This window comes from Cuculus canorus, chromosome 16 (assembly GCF_017976375.1).
Source record: "Cuculus canorus isolate bCucCan1 chromosome 16, bCucCan1.pri, whole genome shotgun sequence".
Lineage (NCBI taxonomy): Eukaryota > Metazoa > Chordata > Aves > Cuculiformes > Cuculidae > Cuculus > Cuculus canorus.
The window spans coordinates 9824954-9841164 of record NC_071416.1 but is presented as its reverse complement, the minus strand read 5'-3'; the positions used below and the strand labels follow the sequence as shown (position 1 = coordinate 9841164).

Below are 16211 nucleotides of genomic sequence, written 5' to 3'. Positions count from 1 at the left end.
GATTTCTAAGCCTCATCCTCCAGGAAGATTTCCATCTTCAGCAAGGCCAGCACCTACACCAGCCAGGCTCATAGACTCTTTGAAACACACCTAGTGCGGTGCCAAAAACCCCAACGTGCCATTTACAAAAATAATGTATATTTTGGTAAAGATGCTAAAAAAGGACAGCTTATACATGACAGGCTCCCAAACGCCTGTTCCTAAAGTAGTACTTAGGCTTCTAAGACATGTAATGCCCTTTTACAACATCCACTTTGCTTCTTTGTTCAAAGTATTCTTAGCTCTGACTTTTTCCTAACTGGTAATGTCCTACCGGGGAAAACAAGGCAAGAAAACACAACACAACACACGCACACCCTCTGATAAGAACTCCCTCCTCCCCCAGTATACCTGTTTTTCAACTTTTCCAAGCCTGCCCATCATGCTGGGGTCTTCCGGCAGCTCCCCCTCTGCTGGCCCTTTGGTCCGATCCTTGTCAGTCATGGAAGATCCTCTCCCAACGATCTGGTCAACTCTAGCAGGATCAAAAAATCCCCCCACCCCCGGAAAAGGATCTGGAGTCAGTTGGAGGCAGCAGGTGAGGAGGGCTCCACTTGTGGCGCCTCCGTGGGACAAAGCAACAGCCTCTCTCCCAACTAACACTCCAAATTACTCACAGACACGCAGTGGCACTGAAGTGTTAATTCAGATGCAAAATTCAGAGCGGTATTAGCACAGTTTGAAATCATCCGTTTCTGTTTATACAGATAAAACCTGGCACATTATGCACAGTAAATTTACCCACTGCAAAAAAAAGTTCTTTAACTGGCTTTCTTCCAAATCAATTAACTTGTTATTTGTACTGAGAAATTATCATTTTGGGGGAAGATCAAGTTTTCTGCCTAGCATATGTCAATGGGATTCTTCTCAGTCTTTGCAGCAGTTCCCTCTCCTCGATGCAAATGTAAGTGTGTAATTCTCATGTCCATGAAAATGAGCCGCTTGCCTTAAGAGCCAGACAAACAGGCATCGCATTAACCATTTTAGTGGAATGACAGCAAGGCTGAAATTGGTCAGAACTCATCAAACATTACCAAATTGGCTCAATGCTACCGCCCTCCACAGCTGTATCACTAGATGTCTTCTATTAGTAGGGCTCTGAACTGGTAACAGTGGAGGACACTCCTGCCAAATCAGCTACGGGCATGTTGTTTGGCACTAATTTCCTTACACACACTACATTTGCAACACCTCGTTCCCAGTCTAGAAACACCTGGGCTGACATAAAGCTCTGTAGGCAGAGGAAGAAGGAGGGCAAGAGCCACTTTGGAACCTAGAAGCCAATTTTATTTGAGGCATCAAGTTATAAATTTTCTTAAGAGTAAAGACTGCAGCTTCTTGACCCCTCAAAAGTCAAGGGAGCAACTCAGCTTTGGAATAGCTTCTTAATGGCAGCCCAGTTCATAACCTAATTCTACGCCAGGCAAACTTTACTCTTGCATAATGCACCAAACGTAAGGGTGGCGGGGGAAAAGAAGGGTTAATTAATCTGACTGAAATCAAGTTGAGGTATCTTGAGTGGAAAACTCAAAATGCTTCTTACGCAGTTCTGCCATGTGGGCCATGGGTCCATGCACCAGGAGGAGGAAAAGAAAGGAGGTGAACGAAGACAGACAGGGGAAAATGAACAAACAAACAAAAACCAAGGAAAGGAATGAGATGTGAGGCTATTTCCAACACAAGAGCCATCTGTTTCCTTTACGTTTGACAGGGACTTAGTACATATGTTGGCAGTTGACATTAAGGGACAGATATCAGCGGGTATGGGCCAGCCTTGGCTTATATTAGAGCAACAGCAGTTTACAGCACCAGAAGATCTGGCACAAAGAGATGAAGTGGATGAGCACATCACACCAAAGACAGAAACTATAAGCCAACAATTATTTTAGAGTTTATCTTTGATTCCAGAACACACTTCATTTGGGCAGGGATGCGACAGAATAGAGTTCTGCTTAAAAAAAGTCACATTTGATCCTTTGCTTAGCAATATAAGCACAGGAGTACAAGGAGCACCAAGTGCTGCAATTACAAGTGTGAGGAATACGCATGCCTTATTTCTCTCTTGTAATGGGAGAAGCAGATTATTGACAGGGACAGGAACTTCCCACAAGGGATGCAATTACTGACATGACAGACAGCACAAGAAATCCTACAACAATGTTGCTACCGTGAAAGCAAAGAGGTATTAAATTGGATACCTCGGGCTACCTTGGTTTGGAATCACAAGTCAAGGCGTAGTACAGCCACTGTACGAACTCCACTCCTGTATGCACAAGCAAGTAGAGTGGTAAAACAATGAGCACGCGTTTAAAGAGGCCCAAAGTCTAAATGCTACTGAATATTGTGGAAGGCCAAGAGCAATCAGGTTGCTCTGTCCTCCTGTCCCATCTAGCACAGCACTAACACTGAAATGTGTCCACTAATGGAGATGAGATGTCCTTCAACAGTTGCTGAGTAGAGCAGGGAAGCAGGACAGATTGTAACAGGGAGAGGAAAACTGAACATCGCCATGCTACGGAGCATCAGAACAGCAGAGAGAGTCTTGTGCAACCCTACTCCTAATCTTGCATTTGAAGAATTTGAAGAAGGACTTTTCTTTTCCATGTCCTTAAGAGAAGACCTACCCATTAAGAGAACCAGGTGAAGCACAGAAGGCCAGCTGGCACTCCATAGAAGGAGCGATCACCAATACCATACAGGAAAGCCCTGACTTCTTCCATCACCTGTAGGCTGGACATGCCTGTAGACCTGCTATGATTTAAAGGCAGGACTGAAGCACTTCATAGAGCTCACACATAAAGCATTCCGAAGCCTTCGCCCATATACCACTGATACCAGAGCCCAAGAGAATTCTTGCTTGATTCGCTCCCTTCATGTCTATACTTGACCACAGCCGTGACTTCTGAGGTCATCATCTTCCACCGCTCTGAGAAACCAGAGAGCCAGATCTCAAACTGGAGGCAGGGTATGCACCAGGGACAGTGTGATGGGCAGCTGTAGGACACTGACTGCAGTTCAGAGAGGGTAAAGGAAGGTGAACCAAGTCCTCTTCAGTTAGGAGAAAGCAGGCTCAAGGTCTCCCACCCCTTTGCTTCCCATGGCAGAAGTTAGACCAGGGTAGAGCGCTCTTACGCTCAGCAAAGCCCAGAGATTTCATTCGCACCTTATATTATGCAAGAGAAGAGAGGAATTTCCTCATGAGCTCCCAACCCAGCAGTGCCCAGTTGAGCACCACAAAGAACTGGAGGTCCTTTTAGCCATTATAAAAGAGTTCAAGGTTTTGTCCAAATTGGGCAGGAAAGCTCAAAAGATGAAGAAGAGAGTATGTATTCCGCCTTTGCAAGTAGAGAGGAATACTGTATGATCCTACTGCTTGACAAAGGACCGTGAATCTTCTGAGATGCCAAACCCCACTTCTGCCCTACATCCCATGGGGAGCCTTGTGATTCCCAATGCTTATCTTGGCTGTGTTGAATAGAGGTGTGGAGGGAAGAATTCAGCTCAGGCTTTGGAAGAATCAGCCCCGTATTTTTCCCTTTGTGGCAGAAGAGGATTCAGAGATTTCTAAGGATGCACGACAAACTGTGCCATCTGCTGTCCTCAAGAGGCTCTGCTGGGTCTCAGTTTGGGAGGGAGAGAGAAAGGGGGTTGCTCTTTAAAGCAAACTTTGGGATCTTTCCTTCCTCCTAATGATACAAAAATAAAATGTAAAGTCTTGCATCAGCCACAGTGCAGGTTTTCTCATGCTTCATTATGCTTCATGCCAACAGTGCATGCAAAGAGGTGTAATATGTCACCCTCGGGCCAGAAGCAGACATCAAAAGGTCAAATGGCTCAAATGAGATAAAAATGAAGTGTTTGGGAATATATATTCAATTTTTTTTCCTTTCTTTTTTCTTTATCTCTTATAATTTTTTGTACACAATCCAGGCATTGAAGCCAAACCCCCTTCATCCACGTCACAGGACTGGCTACTTACCTCCTCATTTGGCAATAAAGTTTGCTCTAGCCACATTTTGACCAATATCTGTTGTCTAAATAGTACAGCTGAGGTTGCACCTGTTCTGCGTTAAATCAGTTGAGCAAAAGAATTTAATCCAAATTGTCTGTATGTACAGCACAGAGTAAACACCTTCAGCCAAATCTCAGCTGGGGACACCCACTAATTCCCAACAACCTTTGCTGGGAGCTACTTGCAGAAAACTGGCTGAAGTGAGCCCTTGCCACTAGAGCACCACAATGCAATCCAAGGGGTTCAGACAGCTCATGGGACATCACTTCATTTTGTTTCTCTTCTTCTACTGGGTGTTTTCTTATGATCTGGGAAGCATTTGCCTAAAACAGGGGGGTGTGGGCTAAAAAGGAGCAGCTTGGGGGGCCCCCATGGAATGGACCCACGTGCTGCTGAGATAATGAAGGCCATAGCAGCGGCAGAGCCTGACCCGGAGTGTTTGGATCTGGGCTTGGGGCTGCTCAGAGCTCTGATTCCCATCCCTCACGCACCTCAAGCATCTCACAAGACCCCCTGGTGTCTGTAGGAGGATGCAGCTGCCAAAAATTAAGCACAGCACGAGCTTTTTCTGGGTGGCAGCACAGATCTCAGCAGCTTTCTCTACTCTGCTGCTTTCTGGAGCCTCTCAGCCACAGCTCAGTAAAGAAGATAGGAGAAAATTCAATTCATTAAAAAAGGGAGCAAGTATGAAAAATAAAGTCTTGATGCCCCACCAGCTTACTGGGCACGTCCAAAAAGATTTTACTCTGGCCATCGTTATTAGAAACTGTAAAACCAGCGGGCTGGAAAGTCATTAACAGTAAAATGATAGAGCAACAGACTTAGAGGAAATAAAATAAACATCCCAGTGTAAGGCCTCCTTCCCTCGGATCTACCGATCACTTTTTCTGTGGACAAGGCATAAGCTTTCTCATGAAAACCTTGCCTCTAGTGAAGAACAAAATCTATTTCAATGTGTATTTTCATCTCAAAATCAAACTGTTGCTGCAAGTAAGAAAAGTCTTTTCATTTCTGAAAACTTTTTGGGCCTCATCATTTGGCAGGGAGAAGGAATGGGAAAAAATACTTTCGAGAGAGCATCTTTTTTTCCAAGCATAAAGCTTGGGGCTTCTGGAAAACTCTCTTATTCTTTTTAATCTTTGAGCAGCTGAGTGGGAAAAGGTGAGCTTTCAACATTCCTTTTACTCACATTCCTGTAGTGAAGATTACTCAGAGCAGCTTAAACACAAATCAAGAGATTTGTCACGTATCAGCTTTTAGGGAGGGCAAATATATATAGAAAAGAAAACATTTGAATCTAAGCTCCCTGCATTTAAAAATTGCCTGCTATTAATGCATGGAAAATGACTTTCTGGCAAATATTTATACCTGCCTCAGGCTCCAGTGGTGTCACTACAAGGTGAAAACAGAGCTCAGCTCACGGTCCCCACTGACCAGACCTCAAAATGCCCTCAAATGGGAACTTCAGTTTGACGTTCCTCATGGTATCAGCTTCATGTATGGTTTTAATCAAGGAGATAATTTAATAATGGCAATGCATGACTGAGGGCTGGGTTTGGCTCCTGCTCTTCTTTTTCCTTGCAAAATCAGGACCTTTTGTTTTTAAGTAAGTTCTGTGTAATATTTTAACACATTTTTTTCCTTAATGGTTGACAGAATTGCATCAGCAAGACAAGGAGACCACTGCGTTCATCGGGCATGAAACACTTCATTCCTACTTTGCCCACTGAAGTGAACTCATTTCATAGTGCAAAGACCTCCTTCACTGCGTGTGGAGTGTTTCACCTTTTAGAAAAAAGATCATTTAATGGGCTTTGGGGGAAAATATTCCACCTTTTACATCTGAAGAGAGCCTGATACAATATGAGATTTTAAAAAGATGTAATTCTGCTTTCTAATAACTACAAGAAGAATGCAAATAGATAATACAGTACCTGAAGAAACCAATGGCTACTGATGACTATAAGGATGTCCTTTTTTTCCCCCCTTTGGCTTGCCTAGTGAAAGCTCTCTACTGACAGCAGAATCACGGAATGCTTTGGGTTGGAAGGGACCTTTACAGGTCACCTGGTCCAACCTCCCTGCAGGAACAGGGACATCTTAGACCAGATGACGTTCCTCAGAGCCCCACCCAACCTGACCTCAAATGTTTCCAGGGATGGGGCGCCCACTACCTCCTCAGACAACCTGTTCCAGTGTTCTATTACCCTCAACATAAAAATTTCTTCTGTACATCCAGCCTAACTCTACCTTCCCTTAGTTTAAAACCATTACTCCTTGAGTAAATCAGAGCATACTCAAAGTAGCAAGCCCTTCTACATCATGATTTAGCAAGCTCCACTGCTCAGCGATAAATGCCGTCATATAACTGGCATGAAAGGGGTTTGACATTAAGCAAATGAAAAATCCAAAGAAAGCGGCATTTTGGTGAATCCTAACCTAGGCGAGTATTGGGGAGATTCTTTGGAAGAATACATGGGTCCTTTGGTTGGATACTTCTTATGCCGGGGAGTTGAAGGGGGCGGGGGACCCACAATCATATCTATCCTGGCAAAGTAAATAAGAAAAAAAGACACCAGCAAAATGCATAATGAAGCAACACGCAGAGAAAAGTTGGTCAGAAAAGTTGCAGAAAGAAACAACAGAAAAACAGAAACAACAGAGACAGAAAGAGGGAGAATTTGAAAATACATTCTGCTGGAAGCATAAGGCTGTCTCCTACCGCCTGGTTGTTGGTGAAAGCCAGAGTCTTACTCACCCCAGGGCAAGATTTGGAGACTTAGGCACCACTAAAACATCATTAGGAGATCCCCTCATCCCAGATATAACAGGCAACATGCTTTTACCCTCTGGAATATATTTGTATATGTGTAGCAATATCCCATTGCGGTGGTTGGATATGAAAACCCATAAATTCATTCTCCGTCCAGTTCCAGTGCTAGATAACACATCCTCAGCTCGTTCAGAATAGCATGAGCTGTTGGAGCTGGCGAAATAATACTGCAGGATTGTCTAAGTCAATGAATGGGAGACATCCATGGTTGGCAAGGTGTCAGGATGAGACATGAGACAGTGTGAACACAACACTGAAAAGAACACATTACAGACACAGTGACAGAGACATTAATGATTAAAGAGGAGAGTGCATGTAAACACCCCAGAAATTTGTTTGAATGCAGCTTTAATCCACTAAAGCCCCACCTATGGGTGGTCACAGCCAGCCCTGCTGAGCTGAGCTGGCATGGAGAACACAGCGCTTTGATTGGTGAAGGAAAGGGAAATGAAAGTATCCATTCTCCTCCGAGCTGCCCCACGACAACCTCCCTGGGCTCTACTGTACTTCTAGCCCCAACGCTGGCCATGGCCACCCCAGGCACATATCTCATCTACAGGGTCTCTTACACCCTTCTAGTTGTACTGGGAAGATGACCAGCCATGGGACCTCTTGGTGACCATCTGGCTACAATGAGTGTTTCCAAGGACAACCCCAGTTGTTCCAAGGACTGTTCCTGTCACCATCACTGATCTCCTGCTTGGTGGGAATAGGCAAACCAGTGAAGCTGCCTGATGACCCTGGATCCCAAATCCAGGTACTTACTTCTAAAGCAGTTCCCAGTCCTCCTGACTTCCCTGCAATGGGGTGGATGGCAGCCCTAGACTAGTCCAGCCTGAGCAGCCTTAGCCTGACAGCCCCATGGGTACAGATAAGAGGAGAATTCAGTTTGGTCTTTGAAAGCTGAAATTCCTTACCCCATCCACCCTAAAAAAAAAACCCAATCAAATTGTGCTGGTTTTGTAGCAGGTTGAAGGACTGGCAACTGGAGGCTTGCATGGATGGTGAGGCAATCTGCCAGGCTGCTTAAAACTCAGGTGTCTGCCCTGGAGCCAGTGGAGATGACAACCCCAACAGCTCACTACCCACTGCAGAGGCAACTTGGAGACCTCAGGTTTCCAGTTAGGAAATATAAATGCCCTCCCTCCTCTTCTCTCGCCAGATTCAGCATCTTGGATCTATAACCACTGAATTTGTGCTGAGTGGGGGTGAGAGGCTCAAAGAGAGGAAACTCTCCAATATATTTTAATCTCCATCACAAGGGAGAACCTTCTGCCTCCATATCTGGAAGTGGGAAATGTACTGCATGCAGCAACGCTGAGAAAGTTACCTCCGCTGCTTGAACATCAGAAATAGCTGAGTTAAAATTGTCTCTGAGAGATTCACAGGAAAAGAGAGATTCCTCTTTTACCTAAGGCAACTTTCTTGTTTCATTCCTGGGGTTCATATTAGATTTTTGCACATCCAAACCCATTTTTTTACATGTTTGCTGGCTCTGCCAGGGCCCAAGACGGGTTTGAAATTAAAGGAAAACTTCCAGAGCCTGGCTGCCACAGCTATGGAGGGAAATACTTTCATCCTCCAAGTAAATGGTATGTTATTTTGATTGTAGATAGCCTTTGGCCAGTCCCTGGCCCTGTTCTGGGTGTCCTCTGAGCTCAGCAGTACTGGAGCTGCTCCTGCTGAGCCAACACAGCCAGCGGGTGTTGGGGTTTAGAGCCTGGTTTTTAACATGGGACATTGAGGCTAAGGGAGCTGCGGTCAGGCAAAAAGATTTAGCTCAGATCTTCTGTTTAGGGTTCAAAATTAATTTACAGGAGAAATAATTGGGCGATCATGGTGGAAAATGAAATTTTAAATGCCCTTCTTGGTTCCATTTGTCCCTTTTTTTACATTGCTTCCCCTATTAAAACTACCTCACCTCCCTCTAAAATCTGAGCAGAGAGGTTGAAATGCAGCTCAGCAGATCCACACCTACAACGGTGGGCTTGGAGGAGAAACTCCCACCCGCGTTTACTTTTGGCAGACTGCTATCCAAGGAGAGACCCCTCCTAAAGCGGCCTAGTGGCCTCAACATCTGGAGAAGCCATTGCTCCTTTGCTGTACTTAAAGAATCAAGGGGCACAACCAGCACATTAGATTTTATTATCTCTCATTGCCAGAAAGGCACCAAATTAGCCAGATTAGCCTCAAGGATGGGGCACCAAACCTGTGCCATCCTGCCAGGAGGACCAGAGGTAGGCACCTGTGTTCCCTGTGGTTTATACTATGACAGAAGTTCCCAAAGCCAAGGAGGAGGATGAGCCCCTGATTTTTGTGTGTACGTCCTGGCATAGGCAGTTTTAATGCCATAACACCACCCCTTGCTCTGCTTGTGGTTCCTGTCCTGCTCATCCCTGCAGGTTCCACCCACAAGTATCATTTTCCTTGAGTTTTCCTCTTAGGAAGAAAAAGAATCAGTTGCACCTGCAAAGGAAAGTGTCTCTCTCCTGACAATACCCACATAATGAACAAAATAATGAGCTAAGAGAGGGGTCTCTTGCCTGGCTTGAAGGTTTTTAATCCGGGAAAGCATGTCCAGGTGACCGGCTGAGTACTGCTCGATGACATCCATCACGTCGTAGGGCCGAAGGCTCTCCTTAAACTTGCGCTTGGAGACGAGAAATCTCATAATGCTGCAGGAGATGGAGAGGAAAGGCAAAATATAGTCAATATAGTCCCTGAGCTACACCTGACCTGCTTAGTGGCAGATAAAAAGCACTGCAGGGAGCTGCTTTGGAAGGGAAATGGAACAAATTCCAACCCTGTGGGGTCCAGAGAGGATGAGGCAATAGGAGAAGGGAAGGGGATTGCGGGGGCTCATGGCTGAAGCCCTGTCTGCAACAGGGGGTGCCCGATGCCCTTTGGGCTCTCAGCTGTGTGAGTGCCTTCTCTGAACAGCTTTTATAAACGTCAGCATTAAATGGTGAGAACGCTCATTTGGATGCATCCCTGTGGGGGATTTTCTTGTTTCTCCATTTATTCCTTCCCTCAGCAAAAATTGCCCTTTCTGGCAGGATTTTCTGTAAATGAGGGCAGGCCACCCAGGGGAAGAACAGCCTGTAGCACAGGCATTTCATTTGCTACCTCTGCTTGGACTTAAAGTGTCTCTTTTTCTTCCCTGTTTTTTATTTTTCTGAACGACTTCCCCCTCCGTCTCTTACCACACTGCCCTGATGCTGACTTTCAGTCCTGGTGTCAAATCTTCTGTCACAAACTCACAGTTGCAGCTTTTATTCTCATCAGGAATGTCTTCTCCGGGGAGGCTTGCTTCTGGATTTGAGAGAGGGATGAATAAAGACAACGTGTTACTCTTTACTGTGCTGGTGGCACACGACAAAAGGCGAATCAGATTGCAAAGAGCAACCCCAGGGGAAGCACCAAAGCTATCTTTGTTGAGCATCCAAATAAGAGCATTTCCCAAGACGTGTTAAGATGACATCCAGCAATGCCAACTGCAGCTCTCGTCCATCTCTAGATGCCCGACTCTTTCTCCTTTCCCCAGCCCTATATACATAAATATACACATTATAGTGGGTGACAGCAGAGGTTTTCTTATCTCTTATTATACTCAAAACTAAAGCACAGGAAGGAGACCTCTTTCAGCATCCTGGCTTGCAGCTCTGCCCTTCCTAGGTGGGGATGGAGAGAATGCTGGAGCCAGCTAGGGCTTTGGGGGTCTCACGTGGCAGCCCAAGCCTCTCACCTTCTGAATTTTGCCGTGACGCCGCTCCCTTGATGCGGAAAGCTTGCCGGGCCCGGCTGCGGTCTCCAAAGCTCCAGCTCTTGGGCACTTTGCTTGGGCTGTCCTCGATGCTCTGGTCAGCACTGGGGGACCTCCGGATGCCCTGAGCCTGTGGAGAGCCTTTCCCTTTGGTGCCAGCACCGCGGGGACTGGAGAAGACACGATCTTTCAAACTGACCTTCTGACTGTTCAGAGAAACACGTTGAAACAAAGACAAAAAGGAGACAGCAGGAGGAGTCATTCTGGAAACCACGCAGTCCTTCCCCACCAGCCATTAGAAACCAAGAGCACTTCCAAGCAGCAGTGAGACGAGTTTTGCTGTTGGCTTTTCTTTTGTTTTTAAATATATTTCTTTCTTTTTTTTTTTTTTTTTTATTTTTTAAAGAAAGCATTGTAGAAATACTTCTGCCATAATGGGTGAAATGAGAATGACTATTAAGAGAGAGAAAATAATGAGGACTTAAACAGAAGCCCTTTCGTGGGATGCCAGGGCTGGCGGGACAGAATGACGTTCAACAATGAGGTTATGATTCCTTAAATCACTGATCAGCTCCACTCACGAGTGAGGAAGCTTTTCTTTCACAACTGCTTTCCAAAACCCTGTATCTAATAAAAAACACCAAATAAAATATAGCCTTAATCTTAAGCTTTTAACTTCTTTGGAAACACTTCACTTCTGGCGGTCAGACCTATCCTTTCCCTTTCTTCAGTTCCTCCCTCCTAAAACACAGTCTGACTCTTTTATATATTCCAAGGAGTTCCTCTTTTTTCCAGTCATATATTTAAATACTTAAATACAAACACTTAAATGCAAAGAAAGCCACTCCAGAAAAGATGAATCTCACTGAGATACCGTCTGCTGCCCACCCAGCTGTAATCATTTTCCAGATTCCGAAAGTCGTAATCAAAGACTTTCACCTGTGTGAAGATGATGAATTTTCACATGAAAACTGCCGAACAAAAAGATGTTGGTGAAGCCAAACTGCAAATAGTTTTGAAGAATTTGATATCTTCTGAATAGCAACTGCTTATTAAAATATACTGACAGAGGTCAGACATCCAGCGCAAGGCACTCGCACAGGCAGCCAATACTTTACGTATAGGTAATCAAAACTGAGTAAAACCACAGATGGAATTCCCAACACTCTGTGCCAGTGCAGTAGCCACTTATCGTTTTGCTGCAAATGTTCTGACTCAATTTGTGGGAAGAACATTGCAGGAATTTTGATATCCACAACAGATTTTCAAGTCACCGACCAAAAATCCTGGCTTTTTTCTGTCTCTCAGCAACACCACCTTAAAACTTGGAGGCAACCAGTCCTTCTTTGCCTTCAAAACTGGCAAGAGGCCCTTCAATCAGAACGTAGCTGCTGATATTTGAAGCAAAGCAACCTGCAGCTCCCTCTTCCCCAGCTGTAGCAGCTGTACTGCACTGACAGGAACAGACATTCGTCTTCGTCAGTAAAGGCAGATGATGTGACTCAAAGGCACACAGGGAGCAGATTTGTTGACTAAGAAGGTGCTATTTTTACAAAGTCACTTCACATTGCGAGACATCAAACGTTTACAGGGAGAGAAAGGTGCTTAGGCAGTGTTTTCCGGAGTTGCACAGCGTGATCCCAGGAAGGCACCGCAGCCCTGACGCAACCAAGCCCCTGGGAATGGGAAGCACAGCTCCTGGGCTGCAGGGCAGGGTCATCTGCGGCCACCAGCTGGGCAGCAACTTCACATTGAAAGATACATTTGAGAGGAAATAAAATTTGTTCATGATCAAGTCAGAAAAGGCAGAATTAATCCAATTAAAGATGCATTTTTAATTCAGTGAAACTGCATAGGTAAGTCCTGGAGATCTGAAGGACTCTTTATCAGGGATTATAGAGATAGGATGAGGGGAATGTTTTTCAGTTTATATAGGGGAGATTGAGACGAGATCTTAGGAAGAAATGTTTTGCTATGAGGGTGGGGAGGCCCTGGCCCAGGTTGCCCAGAGCATTTGCGACTGTCCCATCCCTGGAGGTGTTCCAGGCCAAGTTGGATGGGGCTTGGATCTCCTGATCCAGTGGGAGGTGTCCCTGCCCATGGCAGGGGGTGGAACTGGATGGGTTTTGAGGTCCTTTCCAACCCCAACAACTCTATAATTCTATCATTTCATTTCCAGTGTGCTGTCCACCTGCAGTCTGTCTGAAAGCCAGATGAACAGATGTTCAGCGTAGCTGCAAACGATATCAGAGGCATTCTTAGATTAAAAGACAGATTGAAATTTTGTCATTTGATCCTAAATAGGCCAATCAGATTTTTCTTCTCTTTATTTTAGTTGATTTTCTAGAAGAATATTCCTGAAATCTACTGCATTTCAGTAGTATAAATATTTTGAACTACTTGGTCTTTTCAAAAAATAAGTTTTATAAAAGCAAATTGGCAACACACCGAGATTCAGAATTCGGAGCAATGCCTTTGTGCCTTATCCTCTGCAGAGTTGCTCCCATCACTTATCTCAGTGCGAAACCAGTTGCCTATCACTGAGTAAAGCAGCGCCTTTTCTTTGGGGGCCCTTTTCCATTCCCACAATAAATGCCTACAAGAATTACAGAAGGCAGGGAACAAAGCATTGAACTCATTAAAGAATATATAGGAAGAGCTTCAAGCATTATAACATGAGGGGCAACACTTGAACGCATTAAGAAATCTCATGGAAATTTGAGGAACAATAAGGATTTAGATGGGTTTTGCTCCCGAGTACTCACTCCTCAGACAGAAAAACATCACCTGATGTAACTCATGTAACCTGATGACATGAGACAACATGAACAATTAATTGAATTTTCCCTTCCACCATGCAATTCTCTCATTGGAAATGACACCTGGAATCACATGCAAGTACAGTCTCTGCAGAGGAGGATGCTGTTGGGGTCTGCAGTAGCTGGTAGGGAAGAGTCCAAAAGAAATATAGACATATATAGAGATATATGCTGTCAGCTAATCCAAGATCATGTTCTCTTTCAACTAGAAAGTCATGCAGAGTGATGCCGAGTGTCTCAGAGAAGTAGTATTTAGATGTCACTCAAGCAGATGGCAAATGAGCCTCATTTCAGTGGTAAATGTATGTGTTGGTGACATGAACACGAGGAAAGTGATAACCCAGCCACACGCGACAACATGAATCGTGATAGCTAAGAGAGACACAAGTACGGGGCAGAGTCCCTGCTCATTCCAGGGGGAAAGGAAACTGTGGCTTTGCAGCCAGAGACAAAGATTACGGGAAGCAGTAACAGCATAATAGGTCATGCTTTAGTTCCCAGAGCTTCAGTTGGCACCTATAAAAGAATACTCAATAACAAAAAAATTGTAATAATTCCAGACTGACTTTGGGGAAGGATTACAAAACCTTCAGCTTTTGACTTGAATTCAACAAAGGATAGAAATTGAGTTGACTCTTTCTCTGCTGCCAGTCAAAAAAACGAGAGCCTATGCTGACTGAACATGTGAGGACTGACCCATGGTGCCACAGCTAACAGAAAGATGCTCCCTGCTTTAGTGGGCTTTGCATTTAGTTTTGTTTAGGTCCAACAGCTCAGCACCCAGCAGCAAAATGAACGAGAACTGACCTTCAAACAAGCTGCCATCAGCCTCCTTAGGAGAGTTTGAGCTTCTGTTTGAAACGCTCCAGTTTGGCATTCACTCCACAGCCCTCTATAGTATCAAATCAGCACTTTTAAAGAATGTGGACTCACTATATCAGCAGTTATTTTGGATCAATAAAAAGTATTACCTGTAACTTCTTGTCACTGATTTTAAACTACACTTGAGCAATCGTTTCATTTTCTCCTCTCATTTTGTAGGCAGCAAACATCAGACTAACATGGGCTCAGACCCATCTCTGCACACAAACTCAACCAGCAACTGTTCATTCTGCTGAAAAGCTATGGCCAGGAGAAAGACGCTGCTCCTGATGGGAAATAAGGCTGGTTTTTAATCCAGAGTTTGTGTTGAGCTCATGGCATATGAGAACAGCTCGTTAAAACCAGGCAGGAGTGCCAGGAGTGAATGAAAGCCTTTGCAGCCATCACCGGGCTCCAGTCTGGTTGCAGGTGTGAATAAGAGGCAAAATCCAGTTACTGGAGAAATGAAGGAAAGGAAAATACATTTGTGCATGCAAATCTTGTCATAACTAGAACAGGAACTAAGAGAGGACCAGGCTCAGGCCTGGTTTGCCTCCAGTGACTTCAGAAAAGCCATTGCAAAGGTGAGTTCAGCCCAGAGAACGGAGGTTCCAGGAGCAGAGCAACCTGAGCATAAGGAAAACAAAAGGTCGGCTAATGACCAATGTCACAGTGAGTAATTCCTCCTCTTCTTCGACCAAAACCATGGTGTTAGATTAGGGTTGAAGGGAGTCACTGAAATCATAATGGGAAAGACCAAGGTTGCACCATCCCCGCAGCCACCACGTAAATCTGGCTGAGCATGGGGCTTCATGTGAGGGACGGGACTCTGGAGCCAGATGTGTGCCTTCAACCTCAGCCTTTGGTTATTTGCTGCACGGTTATTATACCGTCACCCTTCTCTTCCTAGCACACAGCCTTTTTTCCCTCAAACCAATCCTGAGTGCCGTCGAACACCACATCCCAAACATCCTCCATCTTCTAGCAACGTTTTGCTATTTGCCAGCTCAGCAGTTTTGCATTTCAGGAGCAAAGCAAAACAACTAGATTGCATCTTCGAGCTGGCCGACTATTCCTAAACAAGTCTTTAAGAAAGACCTGCTGGCCACTCAAGGGCTCCGCAAACACCTTCTCTGATCTGGGTGCCATTTCTTCCCACTGTCAGGTCTCTGTGGTGCCTTCATCTCTCTGAGTAGATGTCAGGAAAGTCTCTTACAAAGCAGAATATGATAGACTTGCTAATTTGGCTTTGTACGGTTACATTACTGTCCAAAAATGCATGCTTTATTGCATTTATTGACTAGAGATCATTGGTTTAGTACATTAAGAAACCACGGCTTCCTAAGGAGTTTTCTATTAATTTACTTGCATTGAGTTTTCCATGATTGCCTCATCGTTTGCTGTTACTTCGTTATATGCATCCTAGATGAAGGCTTTTTGCACTCAGCTTTAGATTTATCAAAGTGCTGGCATCTGCCCCTAAGAGTTTGTGCAGTGGGGGATTGCGGGCATGTAGCTCAAGAGACCGGGAAAACAAGACATTTGAATTATGTTTATGTCCCTTCACAGTTAACTTACAGCTTTACTAAAGCACAGTGTGTGTAACACTACATTCAGGATGGATGCAAGTAACAAAGATGCCCTTATTGCTACTCCAAAGTTCAAGACTCCTTTTTGACTGGAAGAACCATCCTCCTTCTCAGGGTCTTCCATGGATTAAGAAGATCTTGAGACAATAATTTGTTTCATCCTCCCTTTTCCTCACAAAGCTTGCAAAAAAAAAAAAAAAGATGGGGGAGATGAAATGAGGACCACAGTGGGAAAGAATTCAGTAGAAAATAGAAAAAAAAAATATACTTCTTTTTTCCAATTAGCAATCCATGC

The 16211-nt window shown here is 44.6% G+C and overlaps 1 protein-coding gene across 13 annotated transcripts in view; it reads right to left on the bottom strand.

Moving 5' to 3' along the window:
• The window catches only part of KCNQ2 (potassium voltage-gated channel subfamily Q member 2), a 78228-nt gene that overhangs the window by 11143 nt on the left and 50874 nt on the right, over positions 1–16211 (bottom strand). For 8 of the 13 annotated variants that reach the window (XM_009562746.2, XM_054081615.1, XM_054081616.1 and 5 more), the window contains 4 exons: positions 10630–10853; positions 10088–10196; positions 9428–9559; positions 391–514 (listed from right to left, as the gene is read on the bottom strand). In XM_009562746.2, coding sequence (XP_009561041.2) covers positions 391–514; positions 9428–9559; positions 10088–10196; positions 10630–10853 — 589 coding nt within the window. Of the gene's footprint in view, positions 1–390; positions 515–6490; positions 6599–9427; positions 9560–10087; positions 10197–10629; positions 10854–16211 lie in introns of all 13 variants that reach the window. The other 5 variants (XM_054081617.1, XM_054081623.1, XM_054081619.1 and 2 more) reach the window with 2 other exon arrangements.